The 16,669-nt window shown below is 40.2% G+C and overlaps 1 protein-coding gene and 1 pseudogene across 1 annotated transcript; one reads left to right on the forward strand and one right to left on the reverse strand.

Moving 5' to 3' along the window:
• Nucleotides 1-3,922: 3,922 nt before the first annotated feature.
• LOC118881730 (vacuolar-sorting protein SNF8-like) lies at nt 3,923-4,432 on the reverse strand. Its single transcript, XM_036826904.1, has one exon. The coding sequence runs from the start codon at nt 4,430-4,432 to the stop codon at nt 3,923-3,925; it is 510 nt and encodes a 169-aa protein (XP_036682799.1).
• A 548-nt stretch (nt 4,433-4,980) lies between these two features.
• LOC118881449 lies at nt 4,981-5,381 on the forward strand (annotated as a pseudogene).
• Nucleotides 5,382-16,669: the final 11,288 nt, after the last annotated feature.

Genomic DNA, 16,669 nt, shown 5'->3' on the forward strand with positions numbered 1-16,669 from the left:
AGCTATGAGTGATCACCAGGATATACTGTCAAGTGAAAAAAAGCAAGGTGTAAAAGAGTATGTATAGTAGGACCTGTTTTGTTTAAGGGGAAAGGCTATAAATACATCTACATATGAATTTTTCTATATATAAGAGTAACAATGGAAAGATGAAACTGAGTCCCCCTGAAACCAAGTTCCTTTACTGAGTTTATGATTAATCTCTCTATCCAAAACTTTATTCCCTTTCTTGTCCCCTCTGCCCTCAATCCTGTGCTAACTGAACACTAATCAACCAGAGTCAGATGACTAAAATTGCTGTTGTCAATAACATGGCTAATGACTAAAATTGCTCTCATAGATGTCATCATTAACGTTGTTTCTCCAGGGCCAGATGAGCTCACAGACCCCAGAGCCATGAACCATCTGGCCAGAGAATTGTAAACCAGAGATATCCTGACTTCCAAAAAATGAGTAAGAAATGTCACAGAAACATTATAAGACAGTGATTAATCCCAGCCTCTTTGTTCTTCCCCTTAAAAAAACCCTAACTCAAAGACCAAATTAGAGTGGATCTGAAGCTTGTTGCCCATTCCCTTGCTTGGCACCCTACAATTAACAGTGCACTTTCCTTCACATCCCCGTGTCAGTAGACTGGCTTTGCTGCTTGTTGGGCAAGTGGACCAAGTTCGGTTCGGTAACAGTTTTGGTGACCATGAAGGCATCTCGACCATGGCACATCAACCCCTGGCCAGTGGTGGCTCTTGGGATCCTGCCCAGCAGTTGCCTGAGCACCCTTGTCTCAGGACCTGCCCCGAGCGTTTGCTGCTAACAGGGTGTCATTGGCCCACAGCACTTTTGATTTTGTGGTGAAAGAAACAAGGCATTGGCTGATTGAGACGTCTCTGGTAAGTAGTGGAGCTTGTGTGTGACAACATCAGGGTATTCTTCCCTATTGCATTTGGCTTCATCTTTGGCGAGGCATTGGTCGGGATTTTCCCTTTTGTATTAGGGACCTGTGACCCTGATAAACTACTTTGCATTGGTCTGTTTGTTTGCTTGATATTTGACAACACCAGCCTTGAACAAATAATAGTTGGGTAACCAGAGTTTTTTTCTGTTCCATCTTGCAGTCCCCTAGAGTGTATTTGCAGAAATGGGAAATTTTTACTTATGAAAATGAAAAAAATGGTATTTTATTGTAACACTACTTAACCTCAGTACTCCTTAAAATCTGGAGAACAATGGCCCTTAATGGTTCTCTAAATTATAACACCATCTGTCAACTAGAACTGTTTTGTAAAAGGGAAGGAAAAAGAGATGAAATTCCTTACGTATAAGCTTTTATGCTATTGTATAAGAGTGAGCCTTTTGGAATTGGTTTGGTTTTATCTTGTGTGTGCATGTGTGTGTGTGTGTGTGTGAGTGTTTACTTGTGTTAAAGAAGGTGCACTATTCTATTTGACAAGCATGGGGAAGAAGTGTTCATTTCCTAAAAATATCCCTTTAGGATGGTTCCTATAAAATTGGACAACCTTTAGTTCTGGTTTCAAGACTAAAGCCCAAAAGATAATTCTTTGTAACACCACATGGCCACAATATTTTTTAGACTGGAGAAAAATGCCCAAGGTGAGGTTCATTTGACAATCCAAAACTGATTTTTCCAGCTTGTTGAAACATCTCTTCAGAATTCTGACCCTAAAGAAACAAGACTTCTAGGAGGAACTTGCTTTTCTCTCCCTGTGCCTCTGAGATGTAAATGGTCTATTAGGGCTCTCAGGAACTCATCTTAGTCTTATCTAGACCACCTCCAATTCCTGAGACTGAGGGGGAATTTAACCTATTCCAACTGTTATTTATAAACTATTGAGTTTTATATTATAATACCTGATTCATAACTAAGTTTTAAAATGAAGCTATGAGATCTTTGGCTTTGTCTATCTATCTATGTGTGCATTATAAATATGTCTTTATGTTTGGATGGTCTTACCAAAATTAATTTCTAAATGAGCTCTATTTAACTGACTTAAAGGAAATTAAGCACTTAAATAAATTCTCAGAAATATAAAACAAACTAACCGGAATGAACTTCAGGTTCACGTGACCTGGGAAATATTCAGTATTAAATTAATATCTGGTATTAAAGTTAGTTAAAGCTTATTGAGTTAATTAATATAGACATGTCTTTAGAGTCATCAGCATTAAGTATAATACTTTTCTTGTACCTAGGTTTACTAGAAGTCAAATAAAATCTTATTATTCTGTTGCAAAATTGGTTGACAATAAAAATTAACGTGGCAAAATGAAAAGACTACCTACAGACTGGGAGAAAATATTTGCAAATGATGCAACTGACAAGGGCTTAATATCCAAACCATATAAACAGCTCATATAACTCAACAACAACAAAAAAATAAACAACTCAATTAAAAAATAGGCAGGAGACTTCCCTGGTGGCGCAATGGTTAAGAATTTGCCTGCCAATGCGGGGGACACGGGTTCGAGCCCTGGTCCGGGAAGATCCCACATGCTGCGGAGCAGCTAAGCCCCTGCTCCACAACTGCTGAGCAACCCCCGCTCTCCACAACTAGAGAAAGCCCGCACACAGCAACGAAGACCCAGTGCAGCCAAAAATAAATAAATAAAAATAAATTTATTAAAAAAAAAAAAAATAGGCAGAATACCTAAATAGACATTTCTCCAAAGAAGACATACAGATGGCCAACAGGCACATGAAAAGATGTACAATATTGCTAATTATTAGAGAAATGCAAATCAAAACTTCAATGAGGTATCACCTCACAACAGTCAGAATGGCCATCATCAAAAAGTCTACAGATAATAAATGCTGGAGAGGGTGTGGAGAAAAGGGAACCCTCCTACACCAAAGGTGACAATGTAAATTGGTACAGCCCTATGGAAAACAGTATGGAGGTTCCTTAAAAAAGTATAAATAGAGCTACCATATGACCCAGCAATCCCACTCCTGGGTATATATCTGGAGAAAACTAATTCAAAAAGATACATGCACCTCAATTTTCATGGCAGCACAGCTTACAATAGCCAAGACATGGGAGCAACCTAAATGTCCATCAATTGATGAATGGATAAAGAAGATGTGGTATATATATACACAATAGAATATTACTCAGCCATAAAACAGAATGAAATAATGCCACTTGCAGCAACATGGATGGACCTAGAGATTATCATACTAAGTGAAGTAACTCAGACAGAGAAAGGTAAATATCATATGATATCACTTATATGTGGAATCTAAAAAAAATGATACAAATGAACTTATTTACAAAACAGAAACAGACTCACAGACATAGAAAACAAACTTAAGGTAACCAAAGGGAAAAGGGGTGGGAAGGGATAAGTTAGGAGCTTGGGATTAGCAGATACAAACTACTATATATAAAATAGAGAAACAAGGTCCTACTGTATAGCACAGGGAACTATATTCAATATTTTGTAGTAAGCTATAATGGAAAAGAATCTGAAAAGTCATATATATATATATATATATATATATATATATACACACACACACATATATATATGTATATATATATATGTGTGTGTGTGTATATATATATATATATATATATATATATATATATATATCTATATCTGAATCACTTTTCTGTATACCAGAAACTAACACAACATTGTAAATCAACTATACTTCAATTTTTAAAAAAAAAGAGAAGAAAAATCAACTCGGTATGATGATATTGTCATAAGTGATGAAATAGAGGTAAATGAGATAAGAGTTTTTAGATGAACTCTTTAGGAATAATTACATTTTAGGTATGTCTATTTAAAAATATTTTCTTTCTTTTTTTGGTTCTTTTTAAAAACAAAGTCTAGGTTTTATTCACCACCAGCTCCTCCTTCTTCTCCCTGCCTGCTGCTGTGCCCCCTTCCACATTCCCAATCAGGGGACAGCTTCTCTGGCCTCCTCAGCTATAATCTCTTGGGAGTAGAGGTCAGTGAAGAGAGCTGGCAGCCAGTAGTGGGCCTCCCCTGGGGCCTGCAGGTCCAGCCAAGCCAGCCCTTCCTTCAGCAGGTGTTCCAGCCCTTGCTGCGCTTGCTCCATCTCCCATTTAAGACTGGCTTTGATGTCACTGACAATCACGTAGCCATTTTTCTCTTCCAGCTGCAGCACCACAATGTGATCCATATTGAGCTCAGCTGGAACAGACTGAATGAGGTAAGTGTCGCCCACAGGGATGTTGCCGAGGCCAGTGCCAAGTGCCTTTAGTTTCTTCATGGCCCTTATCAGGTTGTCTTGGCTGACATCCTGGGCGAATTTGCCCCTTCCTTTTAACACCTGTTGATGTAGTTCCTCCAGAGTTATCAGACCTCCATTCCGGTGCTTCAGGGCCAGGCACACGTCGATAATCTGGACACCCAGCTTGTAATAGAAGTCTCCCATGCCTAGCATCCCATGCCTAGTTTTGACTGAGGATTCATGTAAAATTTTACATAATTTGGAAATAAAATTAAATCAAAAGAACACTATCCCTAAAAATAAAAAACAAGCTGAAACAAAAAATTACCTATATAGGTAGTTGGTAAATAACCACAAGGAGAGGAATTATTTCAAGAGACTTTAAAACATGATATTTTGGCTGTACATCCTAAAGGCAAACACCTACACCAAGCAATCCTAAACTGTGTTCAGAGGGCTTTTGTTAATGGTAATGGTATATAAATATTAAAATAACGTGACTACAGCAAACTGGGAATAGTGGAAATTTCCTCATCTTGATAAAGAACATCTACAAAAAGTCTACAACTAACACCATACCTAACGGTGAGAAACTAGAAGCTTTCCTGCTAAGATCAGGAACAAGGCAAAGATGTCACCTCTCACCACTCCTTTTTTAAATATCATACTGGAAGTCCTAGCTAATTGCTTTGACTAAATGTTTGCATTCCCCTCCTCCACCGCTGCCACCTCCTTCTTCTGCCGCTTCTGGTGCTGCCTGTGTGCTCCTTCGGTGCGGAGCTGGTACCTCTTTTGTGAAGTGACAGCTGAGGAGACTCCGGCGCTCGCCATGGCCGACGAAAAGCCCAAGGAAGGAGTCAAGACTGAGAAAAACGATCATATTAATTTGAAGGTGGCGGGGCAGGATGGTTCTGTGGTGCAGTTTAAGATTAAGAGGCATATACCACTTGGTAAACTAATGAAAGCCTAGTGTGAACGACAGGGTTTGTCAATGAGGCAGATCAAATTCCAATTTGACGGGCAACCAATCAATGAAACAGACACGCCTGCAGAGTTGGAAATGGAGGATGAAGATATAATTGATGTGTTCCAGCAGCAGACAGGAGGTGTCTACTAAAAAGGGAACCTGCTACTTTACTCCAGAATTCTGTTCCTCCAGACCGAGAAGACATTCTCAATTAGAAAACTGCAATTTGGTTCCACCACATCCTGACTACTACAGTATAGTTTCTCTATTCTTTCATTTTCCCCTTCCCCATTCCTTTATTGTAAATAAAGTAACTGGTGCATGTGCGCAAGCATATTGCTTTTTTTTTTTAACTAAATGGCCAATGGTATGTTTTGATCGACATCAAATGGAGATGGAATGCGGAAAAATACTGGTCCTGTGAAGATACCACCTTTTCTCCATTAGTGGCATGCTCATCCGCTCTTATCTTTATATTCCAGTAAGTTATTTTGCTCTCACTGTTTAACAAAAAAAGAACAACATAAAAATTCTTGCATACCTTGTTTGATTGGAGAATCTTAATGTTTTTCATTTATCACTGTAAAACCAAGGACAATTTAATAACTTTTTTGTATGTAGCTGTTACATGTAGGGCAATCTGTCTTTAAGTAGGGATAAATTATTCTAAAAGAAATGAATCCTAGATAGTTTTCCCTTCAAGTCAAGCATCTTGTTGTTTAAATAAACTTCTTGTTTAAAATGAAAAATAAGTAAATAAATGTTTGCATTCCTTCCCAACCCCCCAAATTCATATGTTGAAATCTAACCTGCAATGTGATGGTATTTGGAGGTGGGGCCTTTGGGGATGACTGGGTCATGAAGGTGGAGCCCTCATGAATGGGGTTAGTGCCCTTATAAAAGAGACCCTAGAGAACTCCTTCATCCACTTCCTCCATCTGAGGACATAGTGAGAAGACAGCTGTCTATGAAGCAGGAAGTGAGCCTCACCAGATACCAAACCTGCTGTCACCTTGGTCTTGGACTTCCCAGCCTCCAGGACTGTGAGAAATATATTTCTGTTGTATATAATCCACTCAGTCTATGGTAATTTGTTATAGCAAGATAAACAGACTAAGACAGTAATACAATAAGACAAGAAAAGGAAATAAAAGGTATACAAATTGGGAAGGAAGAAATAAAACTGTCTTTGTTCACAGATGACATGACTGTGTAGAAAATCCTGAAACTATAAGCAATTATAGCAAGGTTGCAGGATATAAGGTTAATATACAAAAGTTAAGCATTTTCCTGTATACCAGTGATGAATGAGTAGAACTTGAAATGAAAAACAATACCATTTACATTAGCAGTCCCAAAATAAAATACTTAGTATAAATCTTACAGAATATGTACAGGATCTATATGAGGAAAACTAAAAAACTGATGAACAAAATCCAAGAAGAAGTAAATAAATGGAGAGATAGTCCATGTTCATGGATAGGAAGACTCAATATTGCCACAATGTCAGTTCTTCCCAATTTTATCTATAGATTCAATGAAGTCCCAGTCAAAATCCCAGCAAGTTAATATTTTGTGGATATTGACAAAGTGGTTCTAAAGTTTATGTGGAGAGGCAAAAGACCCAGAATGGCCAACACAGTATTGAAGGAGAAGAACAAAGTCAGAGAACTGACCCTACCCAATGTCAAGACTTACTATAAGGGACTTCCCTGGTAGTGCAGTGGTTAAGAATCCACCTGCCAATGCAGGGGACATAGGTTTGATCGCTGGTCCAGGAAGATCCCACATGCCACGGAGCAACAAAGCCCGTGTGCCACAACTACTGAGCCTATGTTCTAGAGCCTGCGTGCCACAACTACTGAGCCGGTGTGCCACAACTACTGAAGCCCACACACCTAGAGCCTGTGCTCCACAACAAGAGAAGCCACCGCAATTAGAAGCCCACACACCACAACGAAGAGAAGCCCCCACTCACCACAACTAGAGAAAGCCTGCACACAGCAACAAAGACCCAATGCAGCCAAAAATAAATAAATAAATAAATTTTAAGAAAAGAGAGAGAAAAGAAAGAAAAAAAAGAAAAATTGGACATTAAAAAAAAAACTTAGTATAAACCTACAGTAGTCAAAATACTGTGGCATTGGCAAAAGAATAGACAAATAGACCAATGCAACAAAATAGAGACCCCAGAAATAGACCCAATTATACACAACTATAGTTAACTGATCTTTGACAAAAGAGCAAAGTCAATACAATGGAACAAAGGCAGTCTTTTCAACAAGTGACGCTGGAACAACTGGACATCCATATGCAAAAAAAAAAATAATCTAGACACAGATTTTACACCTTCACAGAAATTAACTGAAATGAATCAGAGACCTAATTGCAAAATTTAACACTATAAAATCCTAGAATATAACATAGAAAATCTAGATGACCTTGAGTACGGTGATGAATTTTTAGATATGGCATGATCCATGAATTAAATAAATGATAAACTGGACTTCATTAAAATTTAAAACTTCTGCTATGTGAAAGACACTGTCAAGAAAATGAAGAAATAAGCTGCAGAGTGGGAGAAAATATTTGCAAAGGCACATCTAATAAAGGACTGCTATCCAAAATTTATGAAGAACTCATAACTCAAAAATAAGAAAACAAACAGCCCAATTAAAAAACAGCCCAAAAAGCTTAACAAACACCTCACCAAAGAAGATACACAGATGGCAAAGAAGGATGTGAAAAGATGCGCCACATTATATGTCATCAGGGAAATGCAAATTAATACAACAATGCAGTACTATTACACACCTATTAGAATGGCCAAAATCCAGAACACTGACAACACCAAATGCTGGCAAGGATGTGCAGCAACAGGAATTCTCATACATTGCTAGCAGGAATGCAAAATGGTACAGCCTCTTTGGAAGACAGTTCAGCAATTTCTTACCAAACTAAACATACTCTTACCATAAGATCCAGCAATTACGCCCCTTGGTATTTACTCAAAGGAGATGAAAGTTTCTGTGCACACAAAAACTTGCACATGATGTTTTTAGCAGCTTTAACCATAACTGCCAAAACTTGGAGGCAACCAAGATGTCTTCCAATAGGTAAACTGATAAACTGTGGTACATCCAGACAATGGAATATTACTCAGTGCTAAAATGAAACGAGCTATCAAGCCATGGAAAGACATGGAAGAACCATAGTGCATACTACTAAGTGAAAGAAGCCAATCTGAAAAGGCTACATACCATATGATTCCAACTATATGATATTCTGAAAAAGGCAAAGCTATGGAAACAACAAAATGATCCATGGTTGCAGGGGCTGGGGGGAGATTAATAGGCAGAGCATGGAGGACTTTTAGGGCAGTGAAAATACTGTATACAATAAGTTAAAACAGAGCCAATTAGATCTTTAAATTTACTCGGTTGAATTTTATTTTTTACAGGTATTATAATGATGGATATATGTTGTCATACTTTTGTCCAAACCCATAGAATGTACAACACCAACAGTGAACCCTAAGGTAAACTATGGACTTTGAATGATTATGACGTATCAATGTAAGTCCATCTTTCGTTAAAAAAAAAAAGGACCATTCGGGAATTCCCTGGCGGTCCAATTGTCAGGACTCGGGCGTTTTCACTGCGGGGGCCCGGGTTTGATCCCTGGGGATCGGGTTGGGGAACTAAGATCCCACATGCCGTGTGATGCAGCCAAAAGAAAAAAAAAAAGTATCATCACATCAGTAGGTGATGTTAATAATGGAGAGGCTATCCATGTGCAAGGGCAGGAGGTATATGGGAAATCTCTGTACCTTCCTCTCGATTTTGTTATAAACCTAAAACTGCTTTTTAAAAATGAAGTCTTTTTTAAAAATTCTACTTCAGTTTAAAACTCCACTCTCATAAAGGATGTAAGGTTTTCCCTCTCACCCATTTTGCAGGTCAGAGCTGAAATGGAGGGGGCAGGACATCATCTAGGGTCTTCATAGAGAGGTGCATGAACCATAGGGAATAAACAAGAAAATCCACTGGGGTGTGGGAGAAAAGATTAAAGCTTCTACTTACGTTTGTTTATTTATTTATTTATTTATTTATTTATTTATTTATATAAATTTATTTATTTATTTTTGGCTGTGTTGGGTTTTCGTTTCTGTGCGAGGGCTTTCTCTAGTTGCGGCGAGCGGGGGCCACTCTTCATCGCGGTGCGTGGGCTTCTTATTGTCGTGGCTTCTCTTGTTGCAGAGCACAGGCTCTAGACGCGCAGGCTCAGTAGTTGTGCCTCACGGGCTCCAAGGTATGTGGGATCTTCCCAGACCAGGGCTCAAACCCGTGTCCCCTGCATTGGCAGGCAGATTCTTAACCACTGTGCCACCAGGGAACCCCATAAACGAGAAAAGATAGGTAGCACATACTACAAAGGGGGTGTCTACCAGAGACAGCCTAGAGTTTCCATTTCTGCACCTTTCCACTGAACCACAGGGGCTGAAGACCTGTAACTTGGGGGTCAGAAATCAAATCTCAAAAGTTCTAGGCTTGATACTGAAAAGATTAGCCCTCTGAGTTGTTTCCATTCTCGTACTTGCATGTACTTCGGCTTTAGAATAAGTCCACCTGCAAGTTGTCAGATGAGGCCTCCAACTCCTTCCCTGGCACCCGTGCCTCAGTGAAGAATCTGACTTGTTCAGAAAAATGGTAGATAAGGACAGATTTCACCTCTCCACTCAGCTGGCTGCAAATTCTGGCTCTATGGGAGACAGGCCTGAAACAAGTTAATAGACATTAGCTGTTATGCCAGGCACTCTCCTAGGCCTGCTAATTTAATGCTCTCAAATGCCAAATGAGGTGGGTATTGTTACTAGTGAAGAAACTGAGGTTACAGAGGTAACTTGCCCAAGGGGATGGAGCTCCTCTGTTCTGTCAAATCCTCATGGCCTGGTGTGTAAATACGGCCCCAAGGAGCCTTTTCCTTGCACTGAATTTACTAAATAACCATGCTATCTCGGCTGCCTACCTGATTGTTTAACAACAAATACCTGCTAACACTGAAACCTTATGACATGTTTGTATTTAGAGAAAGTTCAAACCAACAGGGTCCTACTGTATAGCACAGGGAACTATACTCGATATCTTCTAATAACCTATAATGGAAAAGAATCTGAAAATGAATATATATATGTATATGTATACACATATATGTATATATAATAAAGAAAATATATATATATATAAGTGAATCACTTTGCTGTACAAGTAAAACTAAAACAACATTGTAAATCAACTATACTTCAATAAAAATTAAAAATAAAAAAATGTTTTAAATCAAAAAATAAAGTTCAGAGTGGCAAATCCTATAGACATTTCACCCACACGAAGTAATTACAGATCACTATCCAGATACAAAACGATTGTGGCTCAAACTGTTGGTTTTTAAGTTCATATGGACTTTACTTTCTGTTGATCATATGTTTGTTTTTATAAAGTAGAAAAGTTCACTAGGATTTACTCAATAACAGATTACTTCCTGAAGTTGTCTAAAGCCATACAGAATTCAAGCTGGGCATTCTCTTCTCTTGAGCATCTTTCATGGGAGATATTCAAGATGATCCTAGAACATTATCTTCTTTATCGATATCCAGAAAACTAGATAGAGTAGAACTCTAGTCTGATCAGTCATGCTCCTTATGGTACAAATAAACTTCATATTGAAAACAATGTCCTTCTGAAATGAGTTCTTCAGTCAACCTTTCAATGGTAATTCTTGCAATTCTTTGTAATTCTTTTTCTCTTCTTTCTGCCACCAGAAAAAATCCACCGTGGCTGGGATCCCACGTGCTCCTATTTTAAACACCTTGTCACAGGAGATGCAGCATGAAAGGCATTTCTTGATTTTGTACCGCCAATTCATCATTCGCTTTATGTTAGGATATTTGCTGTTATCGATTGGAATGGCTCTGTCAGCTAAAGACTAGATAAGTTTTATCCTTGGACTGCTCCTTCTCTGGCTTCTGATACTCAACATATGAATATTATAGCACAACAATGAAGAAGGTGAGTCAAAGGCAAGCAAAGCATTATGGTGTCTACCTGCAGAAGGAACCTCCACATTCATCTGGGATGCAAGAGCCAGAATGAGCCTATTATCCATTTTTGTGTGCAGAGCCAGGCCTCAAATGTATCTCCATTTTATTTATTCTTCTTAAACCTGAAAAAAATGTTAGTTTTTAAGCTATAGCAACAAAGACCTTGCTTCTATTCAGTTCATTTCCATTTTCAGAAAAGCTTTTCTTAGATTGTGTTTGGGGCAGAGGGAAAAATTCTTCTTAATAATTCCAAGTTCTCTCCACATGTTAGTGATACAATAAATAACCAACAGAAGAGGTGGGTTTAGGGAGAAATTCTTCAGAGCCAGTTTACTAAACCTTTCCTAAATTCAACAATCAGTGTTCTCTAGAATAAACAGGGCAAAATTCCTATTCCCATTTAACATCAACCAAGTCATCAGTTAAAAGTTAAAGATGACCCAGTTTTTTGTTGTTGTTGTTGTTGTTTTTTAATTTATTTATTTTTATTTTTGGCTGTGTTAGGTCTTTGTTTCTGTGCGAGGGCTTTCTCTAGTTGCGGCAAGTGGGGGCCACTCTTCATCGCGGTGCGCGGGCCTCTCACTATCATGGCCTCTCTTGTTGCGGAGCACAGGCTGCAGACGCGCAGGCTCAGTAGTTGTGGCTCATGGGCCCAGTTGCTCCGCGGCATGTGGGATCTCCCCAGACCAGGGCTCGAACCCATGTCCCCTGCATTGGCAGGCAGATTCTCAACCACTGCACCACCAAGGAAGCCCCAAGATGACCCAGTTTTAATAGCTTTTGCTACTTACAGAGCACAAATTAGGTGGGACCAAGAAAACATCAACAAAATCAGTACCATAATCCCTGTTCGTTAAACAGAAACGAGGCGGGTAGGATGAGGATGTCTTTTGTCCATTCTCTGGATTCTGATATTGCCTGATAATAGAAATGTGGGCTGAAGCCTAAGCTCTTTGCCTCTTTCTCCCACAGGGTATTTTTCCTTCTCTCACAGCCACCCCCTATGAAAAGGAAAGCAACCGAGCCAGGACTTTCAGGGCCGGATAGACATGTCTCGATTCCTCTACATCAGTGGTAATCCACTGGGACAGTTTTGCTTCCTAGGAAACACTTGGCTATGTGTAGAGTCATTTTCGGTTGTCACAACCTGGGGGTGGAGAGGAAGGTCCTACTGGCATCTACCCACAAGTAGAGCCCAGAGGTGCTTGCAAAATGTCCTACCGTATAAAAGACAGCCCTCGCACAACAAAGAATTACGCAGGATAGTCTGTATTAGTCTGCTTGGACTGCCATAACAAAACACCGTAGACCGAGTGGCTTAAACAACAAAAACTTTCTCAGTTTTGGAGGCTAGAAATCTCATACTGAGATGCTGGCAGACTCGGTTTCTGGTGAGGATTCTCTTCCTGGCTTGTAGGTGGCCACCTTCTTGTTGTGTCCTCAAATGGACGCCTCTCTGTGCATGTGGAGGGAGAAATCTTTGGTGTCCCTTCCCCTTCTTATAAGGACATCAGCCCTTTTGGCTTAAGGCTTCACCCTTATTACCTTACTTAATGTTATTACCTCCTTATGGGCCTTCTCTCCAAAGAAAGTCACACTAGGGCTTGAACATATGAATGTTGGCAGGACATAATTCAGTCCATAACAAGGAGCAAATGTCAACAGTGCCAAGAAGAAAGCTAGGATAGCCAAAAGGGAGAAACAGCCCAAATGTTCATCAATGGATGAATGAATAAACAAAACGTGTATCTATACAATGGAATATTTGTAACCTTAAAAAGGAATGAAGGGACTTCCCTGGTGGCTCAGTGGTTAAGAGTCCGCCTGCCAGTGCAGGGGACACGGGTTCGAGCCCTGGTCCAGGAAGATCCCAGATGCTGCAGAGCAGCTAAACCCATGCGCCACAACTACTGAAGCCCACGCACCCTAGAGCCCACCTGCCACAACTACTGAGCCCATGCACCGCAACTACTGAAGCCCACGTGCTCTAGGGCCCTCATGCTGCAACTACTGAAGCTTGCGCACCTAGAGCCCATACTCCGCAACAAGAGAAGCCACGGACCGCAATGTGAAGCCCGCACACCTCAATGAAGAGTAGCTCCTGCTCGCCACAACTAGAGAAAGCCCGCATGCAGCAACAAAGACCCAACACAGCCAAAAAAAATTTTTAAATAAATAAATAAGATAAAAATAAAATTTTAAAAAAGAAAGAAATTCTGACACATGCTAGAAAATCGATGGACCTTGAACAACATGGATGCTAACTGAAAAAAAAAACAGACACAAAAGGACAAATATTGTATGATTCCTCTTAAATGAAAGGTACCTAGAATAGTCAAAGTCATAGAGACAGAAAGTAGAATAGTGATTACCAGGTGCTGATGGGGAGGGGATGATGAAGAGTTACCATTGAATAGGTATAGACTTTCAGTTTGGGAAGATAAAGTTCTGGAGATGGATAGTGGTGATGGCTGCACAGCAGTGTGAACATACTTAATGCCACTGAATTGTAGACTTAAAGGTAGTTAAAATGGGGTAGGTGATGTTGGCATCAGAGTGGCATAGACATTCCTCATTTTTGTCCCTTACCCTAACCAACAACAAAAATTTGGCATCCATCTATGGACAAAGGTGCCACTGAGGGAGCTGTGGGATCCAGCACCATAGGCCAAGGGACGCAGGAGGAGTCTTGCCAACCTGTGCTCAAGTAATAGGCAGACAGATCTTGGTCCCAGCTATAGACCCTGCAGTGGCCCATGAACTGGCTCCAGATTCTCTCTGCTGTGGTCTGGGAGTCCCTAGAATCAACCATGGGTGAGAGAGCCTTTGTTGAAGTCCAGCTTTCCAGAGGAAAAGTTCTAGGACATGAAAGGAGAAAAAAAATACAAGTCTGGACACAATGGAGAGGGTAAGAGGAACCGCTTGACTTTATCCACATCATTCCTCCCCCAAGGCAGCCCAACTTGGTGCCAAGAGAGATCTCCTCGGCCCACGATTAATCTCCTGCAGGGGAAAGGGAGAGCATATGAGTGAGTGCCCAGCCTTCCCAGTTGTGCAGGATGCAGCCCAAGGGGCTCATTCCTCTCTTGCCCTATCCACAGTACTGAATCCTGAACCACATGACTGGAGGGCGGGAAGAGGCCGGGAGAGTGGAGATAGGATTCTGAGGGCTTTAAAGGGATGCAAATCCTACTAGCTGCATCGGGACTCCATCGGGAAGCCCGCCCATACGTCGCTGGGAATTTCTCACTTGCGAATTGGCCCACCGTCACCCTCAGTGCCCCAGGTGCCTCACCCACACCACACCACCCCTCTGGGGCCAGGTCCCTGTGTGTGCTCCTGACAGCAGCAGCGAGAACAAACTTTGGTGCATAGCTAGTGGACACACACAGAAAGCCAACCTGAATCTGTGGTCTGGGGACAGACCACAAGCTTGGTGGTGCTAAAGCTTTAGCACCACCTTTGGGAAAACAACTTTGCAGCATCCAGAGAAGGCATAGAAGCTTAAGAATTCTGCCACAAGAGGGAGCAAGAAGCATGGAGCATGTGTACCCATATAAGGTCTGAGAAAGCCTCAGAATCTCTAGCCTGGCCAATAGGAGGTATCTGTCTTCAGAAGGCAGTTAGTAAAGACTGGAGAAGATGACTGCTACTTCAAATGTGAGGATAGCAAAGCAAAACTCGAAGGAACATAAAAGATCAAGGTAACATCACACCACCACAGGATCAAAATAATCTTCCAGTATCAAGACCCAAAGACAGAGAGATCTTCAATTCACCCAATAAAGAATTCACATAGCTGTTTTAAGGAAACTCAATGAGCTTCAAGGAAACACAGAAGTTCAATTCAATGAAATCTGGAAAACAATATACAAATAAAATGAGAGGTTTAACAAAGAGATAGAAATCATAAAAAAGAACCAAACAAGTTCTGGAGCTGAAGCATACAATGAATGAAATGAAAAATGCAGTAGAGGAACTTCCTTGGTGGCGCAGTTGTTAAGAATCTGCCTGCGGGGGGTCAGGGGGGAATGAATTGGGAGATTGGGCTTGACATATATACACTAATATGTATAAAATAGATAACTAATAAGAACTGCTGTATAGCACAGGGAACTCCACTTCGCTGTACAATAGAAACTAACACAACATTGTGAAACAACTATACCTCAATTAAAAAAAAAAGAATCCACCTGCCAATGCAGGGGACACGGGTTCGATCCCTGGTCCGGGAAGACCCCACATGCCTTGGAGCAACTAAGCCCATGCACCACAACTACTGAGCCTGTGTGCCACAGCTACTGAGCCTGCACTCTAGAGCCCATGAGCCACAACTACTGAGCCCATGTGCCACAACTACTGAAGTCTGCGCACCTAGAGCCCATGCTCCACAACAAGAGAAGCCACCACAGTGAGAAGCCTGAGCACTACATCAAAGAGTAGCTCCCTTTTGCCGCAACTAGAGAAAGCCCACGTGCAGCAACAAAGACCCAACACAGCCAAAAATAAAAAATAAATAAATTTATTCAAAAAAACGCAATAGAGAGCAACGGCAGATGGATCACACAGAAGAATCTGTGAGATAGAAGAGAGGAATTTAGAGATTATCCAGTTCGAGGAGATCAAAGAGAAAAGAATGAAGAAAGCCTATGTGGTCTATGGGTTACATCAAAAAAAGAGAGAGAGAAACATTTTTCAAATTATTGGAGTTCCAGAAGGAAAAGTGAGGGAGAAGGAGGCAGAAAGCTTATTTGAAGAACTAATGTCTGCGAACTACAATAATTTGTTAATGAATACACAAAATAAAAAGACATAAATTGTGACATCAAAAAGATAAAAGTGGAAAGTAGAGAGGTAGAGTTTTTGTCTGTGATTGAAGTTAAACTGTTATCAGTGTAAAAGAGATGGTTATACCTATAGGATGTTATATGTAAGCCTCATGGTAAACACAATGCAAAAACCTACAGTAGATTCACAAAAGATAAAGAGAGGGAATCAAAGTATACCACTATAGAAAATAATCAATTCAAAAAGGAATGCAGCAAGAAAGGGAGAAAGGAAAAAGGGAACTACCAAATGTTCAGAAAACAATTAACAAAATGGCAATAGTAAGTCCAGAGCTATCATTAATTATGTTAAATATAAATGGACTAAATTCTCCAATCAAAAGACACAGAGTGGATGAATGGATTGAAAAACAACACAACTACATGCTGCCTACAAGAGGTTCACTTCAGCTTTGAGGACACACAAAGGATCAAAGTGAAGGGATGGAAAAAGACATTCCATGCAAGTAGAAACTAAAAGAAAGCAGGGATAGCTACACTTAAATCACACAAAATAGACTTTAAGCCAAAAATGGTAACAAGAGACAAAGAAGTTCACT

Source organism: Balaenoptera musculus, chromosome 15 (assembly GCF_009873245.2).
Source record: "Balaenoptera musculus isolate JJ_BM4_2016_0621 chromosome 15, mBalMus1.pri.v3, whole genome shotgun sequence".
NCBI classification, from domain to species: Eukaryota; Metazoa; Chordata; class Mammalia; order Artiodactyla; family Balaenopteridae; genus Balaenoptera; species Balaenoptera musculus.